At 45.1% G+C, this 21,657-nt stretch overlaps 1 protein-coding gene across 1 annotated transcript; it reads right to left on the minus strand.

Moving 5' to 3' along the window:
* Positions 1-683: 683 nt before the first annotated feature.
* LOC123105112 (subtilisin-like protease SBT1.7) lies at positions 684-3,492 on the minus strand. The gene has a single exon (XM_044527105.1). It carries the CDS (start codon positions 3,284-3,286, stop codon positions 989-991), a length of 2,298 nt encoding a protein of 765 aa, XP_044383040.1. The 5' UTR covers positions 3,287-3,492; the 3' UTR covers positions 684-988.
* Between the last annotated feature and the right edge of the window lie 18,165 nt (positions 3,493-21,657).

The raw sequence follows: 21,657 nt of genomic DNA on the forward strand, positions 1-21,657 counted from the left end.
GCCATTTTTGTCCGCGCTAATCCAAACGATCGCAGTCAGACGAAATGGGTCGGTCCTTTAAAGTTGCTCTAAGCACGCAAACTGCGGCTCTCGACCGCAAGCATTCATGCCTCACGCTATTCTCGACTCGCCGCCGTCTACGCTGACCGCCACGAATGCGCGTTGCAGCAAGAAGAAACCACATTGCTCGATCGGGGGAGGGCTCACGCGTTTGGGACAAGGAAAGAAAGATCTCCACCGGCAAATATCTAAGGACCCGTCCAATCCAATCCAATCCATGAGGTGCGGAAAGGCAGTCACTTGCAGCGCCACCGTAGCACCACCAATCAATCCTCCCGTCTGCACTTCACGCTGCAGGTGCAGCAGGTGGCGCGTGTGCTAAATGAAATGCCCTGACGGTACACGCCTAGCGAAGACAAGGCAAAGGATTTCCCATCAATTGCTTTGCCTGTGGTTTTCTAATCAATGCACGCGACGATGCATGCAGGACGGCGAGATCTCAGTCTGGTTCCACCGTCGTGGCCACGCAACAACAAATGCCCGACCGCGGTCAGCGAAATGGAGTATCCTATTCAAATCCCCCTGGCGTCGAGTAAAAAACACGGGCATGAGTTTGGCATCCAGTGATAAAACAAAGGATTAAATTGCCAGGCCACATGCTACGTCCTACTCGGAGTATCAAATGATGAACACATTTGCTCCTCCATTATCCATTGATCCGTCTCTGTTTAGGACTACACCCAGCTTGATAATCACGAACTTTCTCACCATTCAATCAAATCTATGCCCACTTGACACTAGAACAGCTGCACCGGCAACCGGCAGCGAGAAAATGACAAGCCAAATCAGTAAATCACCACGCCAAATCGACACACACGCACGCACGCACGCATCCATCTTGTTTCCTTCCGATCGAGAACGGCGGCGCCATTGCTGCCCCGCCGCGTTCTGCGCCTCGACGGCATTGCCAATTAGCAGCAGCTACCGCTCAGGCCCACGTCGCCAGGATCGGGCTGGCCACCACGTGGTGGTCGCTGGACCAGACCAGCCGCCCGAACCCGTTGGTGCCCGACGGCCTCCCGCCCGCCGCGAAGCTCACGGTGTAGCTCCTCTTCTCGCCCACCTTGCTGAAGCTCAGCGTCGACGGCTCCACCGACACCTTGATCGCCGTGCCGCTCGCCGCCGCGGCGCTCGCCGTCACCTTGTACGTGCCGGGCTTCCCCACGTTGGTCAGCGTGCGGGTGTGCTTCTCCGTGCCGCCGGCCGCCGGGAACGTGGCCGAGAACGACGGGTAGTTGAGCGCCGCCACGGAGTACGTGCGGTTGGGGCTGCAGTGGTCCGACGAGTGCTTGGTGAGCGCGGCGATCTGCGCCGGCTCGTACTCGATGGCGCACAGGAAGTCCAGGTAGTCGGCGGCGGTGAGGTCGTACACCAGCCCCGGGTCCACCGCCTTGCTGGGGTCGACGTGCCCGGCCCCCATGTCCAGCGGCGTGGCGGCGCGCTCGGTGGCCACGTCGAGCAGGCCGTCGCCGTTGGGGTACGCCGCGTATGCGGTGGTCATCAACGCCGACCGGATGGCCGCCGGGCTCCAGTCCTGGTGCGCCGAGCGGAGCAGCGCCGCCAGCCCGCTCACGTGCGGGCACGACATGGACGTGCCCGATATGATGTTGAAGCTGGTGCGCCGGTCGTCGCCGGCGATCCCCGACGGGCCGACGGATCCAGACCACGCCGCCAGGATGTTCACCCCAGGGGCGATCAGGTCCGGCTTGAGGATGCCGGGCGTCACGGTGTTCGGCCCCCTCGACGAGAAGGCGGCCACGACGGGCGACGGCTGGATCCCAACCTTCGTGCCAGCGAACACTATGTTGGCCGTCGGCTTTGGATCCGACGACGCGTAGGTTCTCATGGCGTTGCCGGCCCTCTCTCCGACGCCGGCGCCCGGGAGAATGTGCGCGTCAGCGACCAGCTCCTCGCCGTTGGCGGCTGTGTTGGCGAGCACCATGCCGGCACCACCGGCATCTCTGACGACGAATCCCTTCTGGACCCTGGCGTTGGTGCCGCGGTCGCAGAGGACGATCTTGCCGGCGACCTTGGCAGGGATGAGGGTGCCCGTCATGCAGAGCGCGCCCATGCTGCTGTTCGACGCGTTCCCTGCGTAGACGAACGGCACCGGCGTGGTGGGCAATTGCTTGCCGTTGTAGAGGGAGACGCCGTTGTACTTGTTACCGTTGCCGAGGGTGACGTAGGCGGGGAAGCCGCGGTCGAGCGTCCCCGCGCCCACGGTGGTGATCCATGGCGCGCCGTTCGTCAGCGACGCCGCGCCTGGCCCGGCATTGCCCGCCGAGCAGGACACAAATATTCCCCTTTCCATGGCGCTGTACGCGCCCACGGCGATGCTGTCGCGGTAGTAGTCAGACGTGCCGCCGCCGAGGGAGAGGGAGAGCACGTCCACGCCGTCGGCGACGGCGACCTCCATGCCCTTGAGGATGTCGGAGCTGAAGCAGCCGCCGACCCAGCACACCTTGTACGTGGCGACGCGCGCGCGCGGCGCCATGCCCTTGGCCGTCCCGGACGCGTAGCCCAGCAGGTTGGCGCCGCGCACGGCGGAGCCCGCCGCCGTGCTGGAGGTGTGCGTGCCGTGGCCGTCGTTGTCCCTGGGCGAGCGCGACTCCTTGGTCGTGTCCACGGGGCCCTTGGACGCCTCGTAGCCCGCCAGGAAGTACCTGGCGCCGATGAGCTTCCGGTTGCACGCGGAGGAGTTGAAGTCGCTCCCGCCCTCGCACTTGCCCTTCCAGCCCGCCGGCACGGGGCCGAAGCCCGCGTCGTCGTAGCTGGGCCGCTCCGGCCACACGCCGGTGTCGAGCACGCCGACGATGACGTCGCTGGCGGTGTTGGACTCGGGGAAGAGCGCCTCCGCCCGGTCCAGCCCGAGGAACTCCGGGGTGCGGGTGGTGTGCAGCTCGTACCGCGTCTCCGGGTTGACAAGCAGCACGCCGGGCTGCGCCTCCAGCGCCTTGGCCTCCGCGCGGGTGAGCCGCGCCGAGTAGCCGTGGAGCAGGGTGTCGTAGGTGTAGATCACCTCGGCGGCGCCGCCGGACACGGACTGCAGCGACGAGGCGTACCAGTCGACGTGCGCCGCGAACTCGCTGGGCATGGCCGCGTGCGAGCAGTGCACGATGTACGTCCGCCGGCCATCGTGCACGACCTCCCCCGCCGCCGCCGCCGCCACGATGGCCGCGGCCACGGCCACGGCGAAGAGCGCAGATCTCCTGCCATGGCACCACATCGTGAGAAGAGGCTCTGCAGCCGGAGGTGTCACCTTGTGAATGGGAGTGCGGGGTAGATCGTGCCGGCGTTTTTATAGAATCGGCAGGGGAGCGAAATGATTGCAACGGGACAAGGATGCGGATGGATGGATGGCGAGGCGAGTGAGTGAGACGAAGGGAAGCAGGGGAGTGAGCGAGGGAGAGGGACGAGTGAGACGACGGAGCCTCACATGGCGTGGCCTCTTTTATCTTTGGATTTCAGCATCACCACCTCCACATGACCGTTCCAGGTAAAAGATGCCTGCTTTGCAGACTGTGAAAGTGCTTACCGGTCAAGAACAGTCGCACCCTACTGATTTTTTTAGTGCCGTGCCTCTCCCAGGTAAATTTTGATGTGATTAAAGATGATCTTCTACTTCCCCGCAAAAAACCACTCCTAGTCCTAGTAAAGACGATCTCTTGTGCTTAAACAGAATCAAGCTTTAAACCCATAAAAAAAAACTTTAGCAGGCGAACTGGATGTTGGCGTGCTTGTGTGGGAGTGGGATTATGTTCCTCGCGATGATGCCGACGGTTCCCTCCGGGTCCATCATCGGTGGATAGATCGCTCCCCCGCGTGCATTTTTGTATTTATTTACTGTATTTTGCATGGTAGCCGGTGCGTGCATGGCCAGGCCAGCTCGGGTGATGGCAATGATGCGACGATACAGCAGCGGATTGCTCTACGCGAGCTGCTAAAATACAAGGAATCCTTTTGTCTGAGCTGAGCCCATGTTATAGATTGTGGCCAGGCTGGGACGGAGAAAAATTCTATGAGACCAGATCTCACGGTTTAGCAGGTGAATGCCACATGTCATCCATCAGGACGGGTCTCACCTGGTTTATATGAGACCTGTTCTCATATAATTTTTTTTCGGCTGAGACGGTCGACGAGCCTGATACGGCCATCGAGGCCACCTTGTCCGTATCGACCGCCCCAACAAACCGGCTCGTGGCGAAATGGCTCTTGTGCTTTGCTTCGCCGCGTTAAAGGAAGGATTCACACGGAATCGTATGCTACTGCTGGCCCTCCGTCGTCGTCGTCTCGAGATGCGGTGTGGACGGGGGAGACCACGGCGGCTCGGCTCGTCGGCCCTGCGCCCGCTGCGGTGGGCCGGGTTCCGCTTGGGCGGGCCTATGTGAGTGGCCCCCGACGCAGCAGGCACCGCGTCGGGCGTTCGAGCTTGCCGACCGTTGTGGCCGCTGCATTTCTTGGCACGAGCAACAACATCACAGTGCTAAAAAAGACGGGGAAGATGACGCTCTCAAATGCGCCGTTCGCCGTCTCTTTCCCGATGAGGTTTGCAAGGCCTGTCACCATGTCTATCTATCTATATGTGGAGATCGAAAGCTGCCGGTGCCAGAAAGTCTGGCCGTTCCGGGAAGTGGAAAGCTCCATGCCTTGCCCACGTAAACTCCCGCCGCTCTTTGTAGGCGTGTTGATGAATGCGCACGGCGGGCATCCCGGCGCCACGCTTGCTTCCAAATCCGGGAAACGCCCCGCTGCGGTGGCGCCGTTTCCATTTCGGCCGGCTGTGGTTAATGGTGTTAGAGAGAATCGAGAGAGAGGAGCGAATGGAAAATAGATATATGAATGAACAGTTATTCTATTGATTGAAGATTGGGGTATTTATACCCAGTTTACAAGGCGGTTACAAAAGGAGGCAGTTGCCAAAAATGGCACCGACATAGCAGTGATTAATAGTTAATTAACCTAATTAATTAATTCCTAACACTCCCCCTAATCAATGCTTGTCTTTGTGAATATACATCATCTTGATAGACTCCTCCTAGTATGTATTTGCCTTGAACGTTCATCATCTTCATCTTGAAAGTCTCCTCCAAAAATCCTGTGGGAAAAATATGAGGAGAATAGTGCAGATATGTTGCTAAAACTCCTTTAAACCCAGTGGGAAAAATAATAAGGAGAAAATGATGCAACATATAATGATTATTGTCTCTTGATAACTCATATGATAAAAACCTTTGAAGAAGGAGAAAAAATCATCGATGAGTTTAGAGAACAATTAATATGTCTTGAGTACTTTCTTTAAAAACCGCGATAGGGAAAAAAGAAAGTATGACATGCCTCGTTAAAAACCGTTATGAGAAACTTTGAGAGAAAACTCATAAAGGAAAAGAGTGCGATTATATATGCCATCGAAAACTCCTTTAAAACCCAATGGGAAAAATATAAGGAGAAAATGATATGACATATATGAACACTTGTATCTATATTGTCTCATTAAAAACCTTTTATGAGAAATCATTAGGGAAAAACTCGTGAAGGGAAAAAGAGTACAATATATGTAATCTGATGTTTGTTAACAGGTTATACTTTGGGAGATTACTCCCCCTGAACTTTGCAAATCTGGAGGATGTCTCATATCAATTACATTGACATGATCATGACATTATGAATAATATGTCGGTTTTTCCAATATTTTGTTTGCAAACTATTTCATCACTTTTCTATAATTCATGAGGATAAGTGATCTCGAGCAATGTGCTTTGTGATATTGCTCTTCATATAACCTGTATGTATTGAGTAATACAAGTGGTAGCATCTTGATAAATCAAGTTATGTTACTCTGATGAATCTCAACCACATGGTTTTGAGTGTGGTTAATCATTCTGCTAAGCCAACCATATTTTCAATGCCTTTAGATAAAGTAATTATGTCAGAATGATAAGGGGAAGTAGCCATTAAATTCTATTTATATGAATTCCATAAGAAGGCTACTCCATCAAATTCAGTCATTGATATGGCTTTGTTGGGATCAAGTAAAGAGCCAATATCATGGTCAAATCTTGATTTTCCTGATGGAATTGTTCAAGATTTATTATGAACTTGAGATATAAGTTAATATTCCTCATATCGACCATATACATTTTGTTGGTGTGATATATCCACATTGAACTTCTCAAATATGTTTTGGATATATGTAGACTGATATGTATTCTTGAGAGAATGCTCAAGTTGTAAACTTAAGCTAAATTTGGTTTAATCCAAATTTTCCGCCTTGAGATGATTTTGTATATGTTTAGGTCTTGTATAGACATTGATGATGAAGTCATCGATATACACTAAGTGATATAAGGAAAACAAATTTTGGATTTCCTTATTAACACAGAAGTAATCATCATTCTTTGAGTAATCCCTTTGAAGAAGGAACTCATTTAGTCGGTAGTACCATATGATTTCCGACTATTTCAAGAGTGACTTTGAAGTTTTACACAAAACATGCTACGATTTATCTTTGGATTCGGAATTTTAAGCCCTTCAGGAACTTTAAAATAGATATCCGAAATGAGTGATCCATATGAGTATGTAGTCACTGCATCCATTAACTGCATGGTATTATTCGTACTGCCTATGATATTTAGTATCGAAACATAATTCCACTAATACCAGAAGGGTATGTCACATCGTGATTGATGTCGGATCTCTGCGTGAACCCTTTTGCTACAAGCCTCGCTTTCTCACCACCTCATTGACTTTGTCTATGAATGAGAAGTTTTTAGTATTCCATATGGAAGATACTCATTTCGGCCGGCTGTGGTTAATGGTGTTAGAGAGAATCGAGAGAGAGGAGCGAATGGAAAATAGATATATGAATGAACAGTTATTCTATTGATTGAAGATTGGGGTATTTATACCCAGTTTACAAGGCGGTTACAAAAGGAGGCAGTTGCCAAAAATGGCACCGACATAGCAGTGATTAATAGTTAATTAACCTAATTAATTAATTCCTAACACTCCCCCTAATCAATGCTTGTCTTTGTGAATATACATCATCTTGATAGACTCCTCCTAGTATGTATTTGCCTTGAACGTTCATCATCTTCATCTTGAAAGTCTCCTCCAAAAATCCTGTGGGAAAAATATGAGGAGAATAGTGCAGATATGTTGCTAAAACTCCTTTAAACCCAGTGGGAAAAATAATAAGGAGAAAATGATGCAACATATAATGATTATTGTCTCTTGATAACTCATATGATAAAAACCTTTGAAGAAGGAGAAAAAATCATCGATGAGTTTAGAGAACAATTAATATGTCTTGAGTACTTTCTTTAAAAACCGCGATAGGGAAAAAAGAAAGTATGACATGCCTCGTTAAAAACCGTTATGAGAAACTTTGAGAGAAAACTCATAAAGGAAAAGAGTGCGATTATATATGCCATCGAAAACTCCTTTAAAACCCAATGGGAAAAATATAAGGAGAAAATGATATGACATATATGAACACTTGTATCTATATTGTCTCATTAAAAACCTTTTATGAGAAACCATTAGGGAAAAACTCGTGAAGGGAAAAAGAGTACAATATATGTAATCTGATGTTTGTTAACAGGTTATACTTTGGGAGATTACTCCCCCTGAACTTTGCAAATCTGGAGGATGTCTCATATCAATTACATTGACATGATCATGACATTATGAATAATATGTCGGTTTTTCCAATATTTTGTTTGCAAACTATTTCATCACTTTTCTATAATTCATGAGGATAAGTGATCTCGAGCAATGTGCTTTGTGATATTGCTCTTCATATAACCTGTATGTATTGAGTAATACAAGTGGTAGCATCTTGATAAATCAAGTTATGTTACTCTGATGAATCTCAACCACATGGTTTTGAGTGTGGTTAATCATTCTGCTAAGCCAACCATATTTTCAATGCCTTTAGATAAAGTAATTATGTCAGAATGATAAGGGGAAGTAGCCATTAAATTCTATTTATATGAATTCCATAAGAAGGCTACTCCATCAAATTCAGTCATTGATATGGCTTTGTTGGGATCAAGTAAAGAGCCAATATCATGGTCAAATCTTGATTTTCCTGATGGAATTGTTCAAGATTTATTATGAACTTGAGATATAAGTTAATATTCCTCATATCGACCATATACATTTTGTTGGTGTGATATATCCACATTGAACTTCTCAAATATGTTTTGGATATATGTAGACTGATATGTATTCTTGAGAGAATGCTCAAGTTGTAAACTTAAGCTAAATTTGGTTTAATCCAAATTTTCCGCCTTGAGATGATTTTGTATATGTTTAGGTCTTGTATAGACATTGATGATGAAGTCATCGATATACACTAAGTGATATAAGGAAAACAAATTTTGGATTTCCTTATTAACACAGAAGTAATCATCATTCTTTGAGTAATCCCTTTGAAGAAGGAACTCATTTAGTCGGTAGTACCATATGATTTCCGACTATTTCAAGAGTGACTTTGAAGTTTTACACAAAACATGCTACGATTTATCTTTGGATTCGGAATTTTAAGCCCTTCAGGAACTTTAAAATAGATATCCGAAATGAGTGATCCATATGAGTATGTAGTCACTACATCCATTAACTGCATGGTATTATTCGTACTGCCTATGATATTTAGTATCGAAACATAATTCCACTAATACCAGAAGGGTATGTCACATCGTGATTGATGTCGGATCTCTGCGTGAACCCTTTTGCTACAAGCCTCGCTTTCTCACCACCTCATTGACTTTGTCTATGAATGAGAAGTTTTTAGTATTCCATATGGAAGATACTCATTTCGGCCGGCTGTGGTTAATGGTGTTAGAGAGAATCGAGAGAGAGGAGCGAATGGAAAATAGATATATGAATGAACAGTTATTCTATTGATTGAAGATTGGGGTATTTATACCCAGTTTACAAGGCGGTTACAAAAGGAGGCAGTTGCCAAAAGTGGCACCGACATAGCAGTGATTAATAGTTAATTAACCTAATTAATTAATTCCTAACACTCCCCCTAATCAATGCTTGTCTTTGTGAATATACATCATCTTGATAGACTCCTCCTAGTATGTATTTGCCTTGAACGTTCATCATCTTCATCTTGAAAGTCTCCTCCAAAAACCCTGTGGGAAAAATATGAGGAGAATAGTGCAGATATGTTGCTAAAACTCCTTTAAACCCAGTGGGAAAAATAATAAGGAGAAAATGATGCAACATATAATGATTATTGTCTCTTGATAACTCATATGATAAAAACCTTTGAAGAAGGAGAAAAATCATCGATGAGTTTAGAGAACAATTAATATGTCTTGAGTACTTTCTTTAAAAACCCCGATAGGGAAAAAAGAAAGTATGACATGCCTCGTTAAAAACCGTTATGAGAAACTTTGAGAGAAAACTCATAAAGGAAAAGAGTGCGATTATATATGCCATCGAAAACTCCTTTAAAACCCAATGGGAAAAATATAAGGAGAAAATGATATGACATATATGAACACTTGTATCTATATTGTCTCATTAAAAACCTTTTATGAGAAACCATTAGGGAAAAACTCGTGAAGGGAAAAAGAGTACAATATATGTAATCTGATGTTTGTTAACAGGTTATACTTTGGGAGATTACTCCCCCTGAACTTTGCAAATCTGGAGGATGTCTCATATCAATTACATTGACATGATCATGACATTATGAATAATATGTCGGTTTTTCCAATATTTTGTTTGCAAACTATTTCATCACTTTTCTATAATTCATGAGGATAAGTGATCTCGAGCAATGTGCTTTGTGATATTGCTCTTCATATAACCTGTATGTATTGAGTAATACAAGTGGTAGCATCTTGATAAATCAAGTTATGTTACTCTGATGAATCTCAACCACATGGTTTTGAGTGTGGTTAATCATTCTGCTAAGCCAACCATATTTTCAATGCCTTTAGATAAAGTAATTATGTCAGAATGATAAGGGGAAGTAGCCATTAAATTCTATTTATATGAATTCCATAAGAAGGCTATTCCATCAAATTCAGTCATTGATATGGCTTTGTTGGGATCAAGTAAAGAGCCAATATCATGGTCAAATCTTGATTTTCCTGATGGAATTGTTCAAGATTTATTATGAACTTGAGATATAAGTTAATATTCCTCATATCGACCATATACGTTTTGTTGGTGTGATATATCCACATTGAACTTCTCAAATATGTTTTGGATATATGTAGACTGATATGTATTCTTGAGAGAATGCTCAAGTTGTAAACTTAAGCTAAATTTGGTTTAATCCAAATTTTCCGCCTTGAGATGATTTTGTATATGTTTAGGTCTTGTATAGACATTGATGATGAAGTCATCGATATACACTAAGTGATATAAGGAAAACAAATTTTGGATTTCCTTATTAACACAGAAGCAATCATCATTCTTTGAGTAATCCCTTTGAAGAAGGAACTCATTTAGTCGGTAGTACCATATGATTTCCGACTATTTCAAGAGTGACTTTGAAGTTTTACACAAAACATGCTACGATTTATCTTTGGATTCGGAATTTTAAGCCCTTCAGGAACTTTAAAATAGATATCCGAAATGAGTGATCCATATGAGTATGTAGTCACTGCATCCATTAACTGCATGGTATTATTCGTACTGCCTATGATATTTAGTATCGAAAACATAATTCCACTAATACCAGAAGGGTATGTCACATCGTGATTGATGTCGGATCTCTGCGTGAACCCTTTTGCTACAAGCCTCGCTTTCTCACCACCTCATTGACTTTGTCTATGAATGAGAAGTTTTTAGTATTCCATATGGAAGATACTTATGAGGAGTAGGTATTACTGCAGTAAATACCACTCATTTGTTGAGCGAGTGCTATCCTTCATTACTTGCTTCCTTTTTATGTGAACCAATATGAGTGCAAGAGGCACTCTACCATGGATTTTGGTTCTGGGCCCAAAAGGTTTTAGCAATTTGAGAAGAAATATATGTCGACAAATGTAGTCTTTAGTTTATATGATCCTGATGGAATCATTGAAGTTTGTGGATAAAATATGTACTCCTTTTTAACTCCTTGTGATTTCCTACAACAAATGGAGTCAAGGTGTTTCGATGTCCCGGCACCAAAACATTTGTGCACCTTTATGCCGGGCATTGGATGATGAGCGTCCAGTGAGGTGTCTTTCAACTTGATGTTGAATTACATTTACTAGTTGAGGATGTGATTTCCTCTGTTTCTGCGGAAGCATATGAGAAGTTATATCTCGTGTTGTCAGACTTTCTCCCCCTCTTTCTCTCATTTGGGGAGAAGAGTGGTTTATCAGGTACCTCCACTCTTTCTGACACTTTACTGCAGGAATATAGAATTTAGTGACACCTTGTCATTAGTAAATGTATGTGGCAAATTTGCAATGTGTTGCATATATATGATTCTCTGAACTTATAGTTCAGATTCTTTGAGTACGTGGATATAAGGATTGAATTTCAATAACATTTATAATTTATTTCTCGGCATTCTTTGTGGTACTTATCTCCCCCTAATGCCGGAAAATATCCTTATTGCTGATGCAATCAACATACGGGCTATGAATAATTTTGATTGACGGATAAATTGTTATTCCTCACATAGATCCCTGATTTTCTGTGAGGGCCCATTCATGTACGCTGGAGTGGTGATATCGGTACGTAACCGAATTATCGCAGATGGAAATACTTGGTTGATTTTCACATAGTTACTACAAGGGGAAAGTAGTATGATATGCAGTTGGTATGATTTAGATCATACTTATGGTGTGTAAGGTCGTATGTGTCCAATAAGAGGCTGGTAAATTTACAATTCTCTAAAAGTGGTCATGTAATTCATTTGACTATCTTTGATAAGAAATTAAGTTAAACCATTTCGGGTATGTACATAGGGTACCGAATGCAATCATAAAAAGGCTCATGAAATGAGTTCAACGTCTTGTCCATTCGAATGGGTTTATCATTTGTTCAGGAGAATTTGCTCCTACTTTGATAAGTTAAGCAATTTATTAGGTAAGATCATGATTGTGTGTGATAAGAGACACACATAAAACATTGTATGAATGTGTATATGAGTACCATGAAGTATGTAAATTACCCCAGATAATGGTTCAACATTCCACATTTATCTTTTGAATGTGCTCAAGAGAGAACAAGTGGCTCATTTAGAATTTTAAGGTGAGAGTTCCTTAAAACAGATCTGCCCTATGGCACATGTGGTGCACATATAATCTGATGATATGGGGAATATTTTGCAATTTGTTAAGTTGTGATCAAATAGAATTGTCAATAATTTTCTAATCATCTCCAAGCCAGGATGGACAAGGCTATCAAGCCTAATATTTAATTTATTAATACTTAGAAAATCATTGTGTACGCAACAATAATGAGTATGAATTGAAACATACATTCAAATTTATTGAATAATGTATCCAAGGGATATGATATTGGACATTTTACTACATGTAGTAGTAGAAGTATAGGCTAATAATATGTTGGGATAATTACGAGATTACCCGAGGTCTCCCATATTACTGAGTGCAAATGTGTTTGTCCTCCATTTTCTGCACTAGATTTTGGTCCTCCTTCTGATGAAGATTCTGAGAACAATCATTTTCCTAAATCTAGTTGTTATTTGCAAATTTTCAAATTTATCCCATTGAACTTATTGGCCTTTTAATAAATTTGTGGTGTGGTTCGACCATATGTTTGAGGGTTTGGTAATGATAGATACAATATTTATATAACCGCACATTTGACGAACTTGAGAGTTGTCTTTTGATCATTTGAAAATGACCGATTCCTATTAAGAGATAATTCTATCTTTGGTTGTCTATTAGCCTCCACTTTACTTTGAATTCCTCATGGTACTATTTTGTGACCACTAACTTGCATAGTATTCTCGGTATTAGCAAGAATTTCAAATAATGGTATAGCACCCGCTGGGTGAATCTGATGATTTTAAGAAATTCCATGTTTCTTCATCGTAAAAATGGTAGTACCATCTTAAGAGGAGGTAAATTGTATAAGGAATTTTCAACCGGATCTGCATATGAAAATATTTGATCACGGGATCTCAACTTGAAAGTTGATTAAGTGACAGAATTGTGAGTTGCGGTAGACTTGAGGTCTTGAAAACGAATGGGTGATCATTCGTGATGTGCTCATGGCATCATGTTTATCTTAAGGGGAATATCCAGGGTGAATAAAAATTCATCCATTATGTACTTAGTTTGAGAACTAAGTGAAGTTGGTGACACATAAAATGCATATGAACGTTGCAACTTTAGAGTCACCGCCAAAAATATAGACGTTGCATGTTTAACATTGATTAGTCACTATGAATACATTACCACAATGTGATGTGGACATTGCAAAAGTGTTGAGACACTCAATCGTTGCTATAAATTATGGGATCCATCTTGATGGATGAACGACACTATAATTATAAATAGTGACATAGGCTCCATTGCCATGTATTTTACCAATGTAATAGAAAATAATCACCATGGTATGCAAATATTTGCGTAATTTTCTATGACATATTCAAGCAAAATGGGGCTTAAATTGTTGATAGCACCCCCAAAAATACCATTTCGGCATACATCAAGTGTGCAAGAACAATATTTACTATGAGAGTAAATCACTCTAGTGAACAACAACAAATGCTTCAGAGGAGCCAATTTTAGAACAACTGATGCTTTATAACCATATGTGTAGACCTCAATTTATATAGAATAACACTTTGAAGATAATCACCAATTTGGTGTAGATCTCGCAGTAATAGAAAACATAGTCTGACTTTTGTCAATAGATGTTCATAATTCTATTACCTTATGTTATGTAAAATGTATGAAATCACTTTGAAGGTAATCATCTGTCAGAGTGACATGATGTAGACCTTACAGTAATAGTGGATAATCTGCAAATTTCGCAGTAGATGCCAGTATTACCTTATGATATCTTGAGATAGTCACATCTAATATTAATTTGGAAGAGCACGTTGAAGGTAGTCATCTTATCAAAATGATAAGACGTAGACCTCACAATAGTGATGGATAATCTGCAAATTGTGCAGTAGATGCCACCAATACCTTGTGATTCACAAATAATATTTGAGTCGGTCATATTAAGCATGACACTTCATAATTCTTATTTGAATTTATGTCTGCGTTTGCAAGAAAAATATGTTTCTGTTGCAAACTTATAGTTGTTGTCCCAAAACGCATGTCATAGGGAATATTTGTGGTAAGACATCGATGATATCTTAAATTCAAAGGAATATAGTCTGGAATTTAAGCAAACCATTATTTTGCAATAGTATTACAGAGGTAATACATATGGACCAAAAAAAATTATATACATACAAATATATGAAGACATGAGGGCTTCACAAGACAATTTTACACATTGTAAAATGGTGTATAATTAAGTTGTATGAAATTTAGGATGAACTGAGGTCAACCACATACATTTTTCTATAGCCGAGGGCTTAGATTGTAAACTACGATAACCATAGGGTTAAATTGTTGAAAAGAGTAAGTTCGAGTACTAAACAGCAAAGTCCATTGGCCTAATGGCCCGGTTCTAAAATGCAGCAAGCCAGAGGGCTAAACGGCAGAGACCTGTTAAACTGTGGTTTACACAGATATTTTAAGGGACTTATACTAGATTAGGCTCGAATCTAAGGGCTGAATTGAAAATCCACCAAAGAGATAAGAAATCCCCAATTTCTTCTCCCGTGTGTGCTTCCTGGCCACTGGTAACTGCCGCCGCTCAGTGCGAACCGGCCGGTAGTTGCGCCACCGCCGCTGCTTGGGAAGCGAGGCCGTGTCGCACAGCGCCTGAGGGCACCGCCATGCGCAGGAAACTGTGCCGCACCGGAGTACGTTGGCCGCCCACTCGCGTCGAGCGCCGATGATCTTCGGGTGCGGTTGCAGCGCCTTAGGTGGTCGCTCGGACGAGCGCTGGAGGATGCCGCTGGGAAGGCCGGGGGCCTCTAGCCCCAGGTGCCCTCGTGCCAGGGGAAGCAGCGTCGGGCCGGCGTTGAGAACTTCGGCGTGGAGGTTAGTGCGTCTTGTGTGCAAGAGCAAAAAGAATGGAATATGGTCACCTGATGATGTAGCAATTAAGATCGAGAGTTTGGTGTTTGTATAAATTAATGCTTCATCGTCTTGGAGAAGGGGCGGCCCAGATCCTCGTTATTTTTCATGTGATCCCCTTTTCTCTTCTTCTGTTCTTGGCCGAACTTGGTGTTTCGTCTGTGAGGACGATTTTTCTCCTCAATCCTCTGTCTTCTTTTTGGCCTACAGCATGAAGAATGAAAGTGAATGGACGAACTATTTTCCTGTGTGTTCGGAAATTTGAATCGGTGAAGGCTGATGCCCCCTGTTTATCCTCGTTCTTCTCTTTCCCTATGCGAGTCGCTCGATCGGAGAGCAAAGTGCATGATAACGTGTTAGAGAGAATCGAGAGAGAGGAGCGAATGGAAAATAGATATATGAATGAACAGTTATTCTATTGATTGAAGATTGGGGTATTTATACCCAGTTTACAAGGCGGTTACAAAAGGAGGCAGTTGCCAAAAATGGCACCAACATAGCAGTGATTAATAGTTAATTAATCTAATTAATTAATTCCTAACAAATGGCTCGACGCGGACGGCCGTGGATGCATGCATGCATGAATGCATGCAGGCGTAAAAGTCGCCAGCTGCCGTGCGAGCGCCGCGGCGGGGGCCGGTGCGGGGCCGGGGGACGGGGGCCTAGTGCCACCAACGGACCAACGGACACGGGACGCCGGACGAGTCGGATCGATCGCCGGAGTGGACGCCACTATGTATGGAGCGTGTCAGTTTGGAGTGGAGCTCGTGAGCCGGGGGCGCTCTGAGCGTGCCGCACTGGCACTGCGTGCGCGCGCAGTGCAGGGCATGGGCCGCGACAGGCAGGCACGAGTCACGCGGCACGGCAGTGGCTCGCCGTTCGATGGAGCGGCCGTGGCGTCCTGCCCCGGTAGTAGCCAACCCCATGCCCTTTTTTCCTGCCGTTCCGCTCGTTCTTTTCTCTGGCCCGGCCAGAGCGCGGTCGTGGGCGTGGCGGTGCGCCAGTACGCAGTACGGGGCCGTGGCCTGTGGGCGCACACGTGCTCGCGGCGACGTCTGTGCGGAGGGAGGGGAGTGCGAGCGTATGGCCAATTTGGTCCGTGCTGGAGATGGATAGGCCGATCAGCACGGACACGAGTGCGCGTAATCCGGTCTGACGCGGATCAGGATTCCCGAGATGCATGTGCTGATTACGGACGGGGTCTGCACCAGGCGAACGTGTCGAGCTGGCCTTCGTCCGAGTGATAAAGAGCGCCGTGCACGACAGGCGCCACCCGGCATGGGTCCAGCTTCTCGCTGGATGCGAATCTCGATGTTCCACGGCGGAACAAAGGCATTTTCGTTTCCGAGCCCCAGCAGCGAGACACTGGGTTTTTACTAGTGAAACGCCGTGCGTTGCCAGGGTCCTCTTAATTTCAGCTCTTTGATCATTGTGTCATTATTTTCTTCGGCCCTTTTTAGTCTGCGTATAACTTTTGTTTGAATTTAAAGTATACCAAACTTATACCCCCATCAATATCATTAGATTCATTGTGGAATGTAGTTTCATATTTTACGCATTTAGTATTATGATAACATCTCTTAATATAAATTTGGTCAAACTTTACAAAATCTGACTTGATACAAATCTTGTACGTGGAATAAAAAGGACCGAAGTGAGTACTTCACTATGTTGCCACTCCACTCAAAACTTGGCTGGTGTTTCCTCCAAGTCTATCAAATTGTCGAGTCCCATCATCCCTAACCCATGGACTAACATATGAATAGGAGTCGCTTGGCTTCAGCGCTACATTGCCACCCAACTCAAAATTCACGTATGTTTTCTCCAAGTCCACCAAACTACCATAGGCATCCCATCAATCCTAACTTTGAACATTTTCCAACATTTGTCATCCACTACCACCTAAAAGTCCTGACAACTTAAACAAGTTCCCCATACAATTTTACAATGATATGCTACATCGAAATCCCAAATTGCTATCATTTTTCCTCTTTAAAGCATTGCATACAAAGGAAAATAGCTACAATCATATCATATGCACATAATGATCAAGGTGTAGCACTTCTGTTCTCGAATTAGCTATTATAAAAGACTATCTGTTTCCACTTTTGTCAACTACAAACCACATGAAACAAGTTTTAATTGATGACTAATGCAACATATTTGTATCATGTTATGTAAATGATTGCATGCATCACCGTCCCTCTAGCTGGCTACTATGACACAACTTAATGACGGAGTATCTAGTCATTGGTGTGTGCACTTTCCTATTGCTCTCACATGCTCGTGCTCATTTGCCTTCCCGTTGACACCACAAGTTTCCCTAAGCAGGAGATCCGTATAATATAAAATTATTTCATAAAAGACATAATCGATGAGCATATTTGCTATCTCAACCATTTACAATCCCTTAAATGTTTCTCCCTACTCCTACAACCTCAGTCGCCAAACTTTGTCATGGTTTAGTAGCAGGACATGCTTGTTTCTTTGACACGCATCCGAAACAGTTAAAAACTATGCTGGTGAGATTCGTATTATTTATCGTAACACAGATAGTCAAACAAAAGAACTATGATCACCTTCTCACCGAAGTAAGGAACAAAATGTGGTGCCCGCTCGATCAAGAGAATCCTTGTCGATGGCAGCAAGGGCATGCATACTTTTAGTAGTTCAACAACAATAGTGTCACACATATACTTTTTAAATCCTTTTTGCAACCATCTCAGTCTATTTCTTTTGCTTAAGACATCTATTTTTCAAGGGCACGCCTAGGCATATCATATCTTACATTTTTAAGAAGTTGGTCCCAATTCTCTCAACATGTAAAGTGTCCACCTCAATGTCCACCAAGCTTGACATGCAACCATTCCCCGGCAGTTTAGATGACATGTCAGCAGTTCAGTGTCAAGCCATGTCATCACATAATCGTGCCGCTGCCGCTACAGTCCGCACGTTTTTCCGTTACGCCCGCACGGTTCACTCGCAGCCCAACATGGTTTCCCTGCTACACGCGCATGACCGAGTCACCAAAAAAACGGTGCTTGCTGTGTTCTACGCGCTGGCTTCCCAGCCCAATAACCGGCATGCACCTTTATTACCTCCCTAATTAACTCCCCCACTAACTGACTTTCCATCAATCTGTGACATACCAGATTTTAATTTGAAATGCTATACATAGGTCATCATATGCATATCATATTTTATTTGCATCTTGTTTGTGATCCTACAAAATCCTAAGCAACTCAAGGACCCACGAAGAGAGTTGGGATTTCACTATTTTCATATTTGATTTTTTTCTCAAATTTGAAAAGAGTAATATTTTTCTCTCTGAAATATTTCCAATACAAAAATAAAAGAGAGGAGATAAAAGAACTTCTCCAAAATAAAAGAAATATTGGAGGAAAATGTTAAAATCAAATAAATATTTTATTTGGGATTTTATTGCTATTTTATTTGAATTAGGAAAAATATGCATTTTTCAAAATTTCATTTTTAGGCTAGAAAAATGTTCACCTTGTTCTAAATATTTTATTTAGACAGTGAAAATTGTTTTTGGTATTTTTTTAGATTTTTTTTATTCTTATTTAGGATTTTTTTCGGCGGAATTAATTAAAAAAAATGTTTCGCCCGACTGGGCCAACGTCCTAGCCGAGCATGCCGAAGCCCAGTTGCGCCACCGCCTCCCGCTCCGGCTCGGGACCGAAGAAGTGGAGATACCATAAACAGCTTCTTGCAATTTTATCGTATTGGAAACATAGAGAAGTGGAGATGTAGTTCCTCTCTCATGATAATTGCAAGTAGGAGGGCCCCATTTTTACTACTGACCTGGCCCTCGCGTCGTTCCCTCCCCAGGGGCGACACGGGCGGCGACCAAGCAGCCAAGGCCTCCGGCCGCCCCACCCCATCCACTCCCTCGCCGTCGCCGGCGCCTTCCGGGGGCAAAGCTCGCGTGGAGCAGGCGGCGGCGGGGCTAGTTTTTTCCGCGACGGGCGGCGCCTCACGAGCGGGGATCTCTGGACGGCGCGGCGGAGGGCGCCGGGTGGCGCAGCGGTGGGCGGAGGACGACGGTTGGCGGCGCGTCTGGGGCTCCGGTGGGCAGCGGCTTTGCCGGCCTACGCTGGTGGCGGACGTGCGGCGCCGGCTGCTGCTCGCTTTTGGGGAACGGATCCGCCCGGATCTGGCTTCCCTGCGGCGGCTGCGCCTTGCTCACCGGCGATGGAGCGCTGGGGCGGCGGCCCCAGGACGTGGTGGTGTCGTCGTGCACCTCCCTCACGGAGGTTGTCCGGCGGCAGCCTGCGAGGCGGTGGATTCGGGGCCCTTGCACCCGGATCTGGTGGTGAGGCGGGCCGTCGGCCTGTGGCGGCGGTCCGGCAGAGGCGCGCCTGCTCCGGTCCATCGGGGTGGCGGGGAGGTGCGTGGGGTCAGGGCAGCGGTGGTGCTGCCCTGCGTGCTGGGCGGCCGTGGTCTCGACGGCGCCGTTGCGGAGGGAGGTGGGCTGTAGTGGTTTCTGCAACCGGTGGTGGTTGGCGGCGACGTGTTGCCTTGTCTGCTCGGTCATGTGGCTGGGCGAGGACGGTCGGCATGATCCCGGAGATGGTTTGCTGGGCAGGCTGCGGTGAGGATGGTTTTGGTGAGCTCCGGGCGAAAGCCTAGCTTGACCTCGGTCGTTGCCGGCGTCGACGACGTCCTCGGACGTCGTTCCCTCCTTGGAGGCGTCGTCGTGGAGCCCCTTCACCACCATTGTCGCCTCGGTCTCGGGCTTTCCGGGTGAAAACCCAAGTTTTGACCTTGGTCGGAACGGGCGTCGGCGGCATTCTTGTCGCTTTCCTCTTGGGGGCGACGCCTTGGAGGTCTGGTCCTCGTCAACTCGCGGTGGCTCGGGTGGCTTTGTGGGTTCTTCATCGTCCAGGCGTGTGCGCGGCCTCGGGGCCGGTGAGGAAGTCGGAGCGGCGGCTCCGAAGAGCATTGTCGTGGAGTGTTTGATCTGGTCGCGTGGGCGGCAGCGTCATCAGCTCAGGTGGAGCGCGGCCTCGGGGCCGGCGGGGAAGTCGGAGCTGCGGATCCGGAGAGCACCCATGTGCTGTGGAGTGTCGGTTCTGGTCGTGTGGACGGCAGAGTCGTCGACTCGTATGGAGTGCGGCCTCGGGGCCGACGTGTGTGAGTTTTTTTGTGGTTTGTAAGCCGGAGTGGCGGCTCCGGGTCGTGTGGTGGAGTGGCAACTCTGGTTGTTTGGGCAACAGGGGAGTCGGCTCGTTAGGTACGTAGCCTCGGGGCTGGTGTGTGTCGATGTATCGGTTTTCGGCCAATTTTCCTTATAAATTGGTCAATTCTCTTCTTCTTAATGCAAAGGCAGAGCTCCTGCTGTTTTCTCGAAAAAAAATAATTGCAAGTAGGAGCAGCAAACACATGCATATTATATTTATCAAAATCATCATGTGTAGTAGTAAAACACAACCCATCAATATAATCCTTAATAAGCGCAAACTTCTTCGATATAGTGTAGTTGGGAGAATTGAAAAAGATAATAGGGCTATCATGTATGGGTGCAATAGCAACAATTTCATTCTTAACATAAGTAACTATAGCAAGTTCATCTCCATGAAGCATAATTCATATTGTCATCATGGCCACAAGCATAGCAAGCATCAATTTTATCAAAAAGGGATATTTCAAACGAATTCAAGGGATCATAGAAATCATCATAACATTCATCCTTCGATAAGCACGAAGGGAAATTAAACAATGTATGAGTTGAAGAGTTACTCATTAGAAGGTGGGCACTGGTAGCTAATCCGCTCTTCCTCCTTTTTTTCTTCGCCCTCCTCGTCATCTTTTTCATCTAATGAGCTCACAGTGTCATCAATTTCTTCTTCCATAGTTTTCTGCAAAATATTAGTCTCTTCTTGGACAGCAAAGACTTTTCAATAAATGCATCAATATCTGCATTATATTCATATTTCTCATAGCAATATTTAAGTATAGCATAATTTTCAGGTCTATAAACAGCATCATCAAAATCTTCAAGCTTTTCAAACAAAGATTCAATTTCATAAGCACCCTTAAAAGCAACGAATTCTTTTATCCGTTCCACATCATAGTAATCATAAATACCATTAGTATAAGAAGCCAAGGTTTCATTATCATTAAATTTACATGAAAAGGGAAGGTGTGGAGCCTTCATCCTAGAGCAACAAGTATAATCATATCTCAAGCATAAATTTCGAGCATACCAATGCAACATATGAATTTGATCCCATAAGAGTTTCCCTTTTTGAGTCAAGCGATAATCCATAATGTATTCACGTTGATCCAACGTGTCTTCCATTATATAATTGAATGGGGTTTTCTCAGGATTATTAAAATAGTGCATAATATCTTTCACATATATAACGAGCATCGAGGGTTCTAGGAGGTTCACATCTTCATGAGTAGCAAGTACACCTAATTTTTTTTGGTA

This window comes from Triticum aestivum, chromosome 5A (genome assembly GCF_018294505.1).
Source record: "Triticum aestivum cultivar Chinese Spring chromosome 5A, IWGSC CS RefSeq v2.1, whole genome shotgun sequence".
NCBI lineage: Eukaryota > Viridiplantae > Streptophyta > Magnoliopsida > Poales > Poaceae > Triticum > Triticum aestivum.

What these genes read in the sequence shown, in the direction of transcription:
- LOC123105112 (XM_044527105.1), bottom strand. Translation starts at nt 3,286, where the DNA reads ATGTGGTGCCATGGCAGGAGATCTGCGCTCTTCGCCGTGGCCGTGGCC.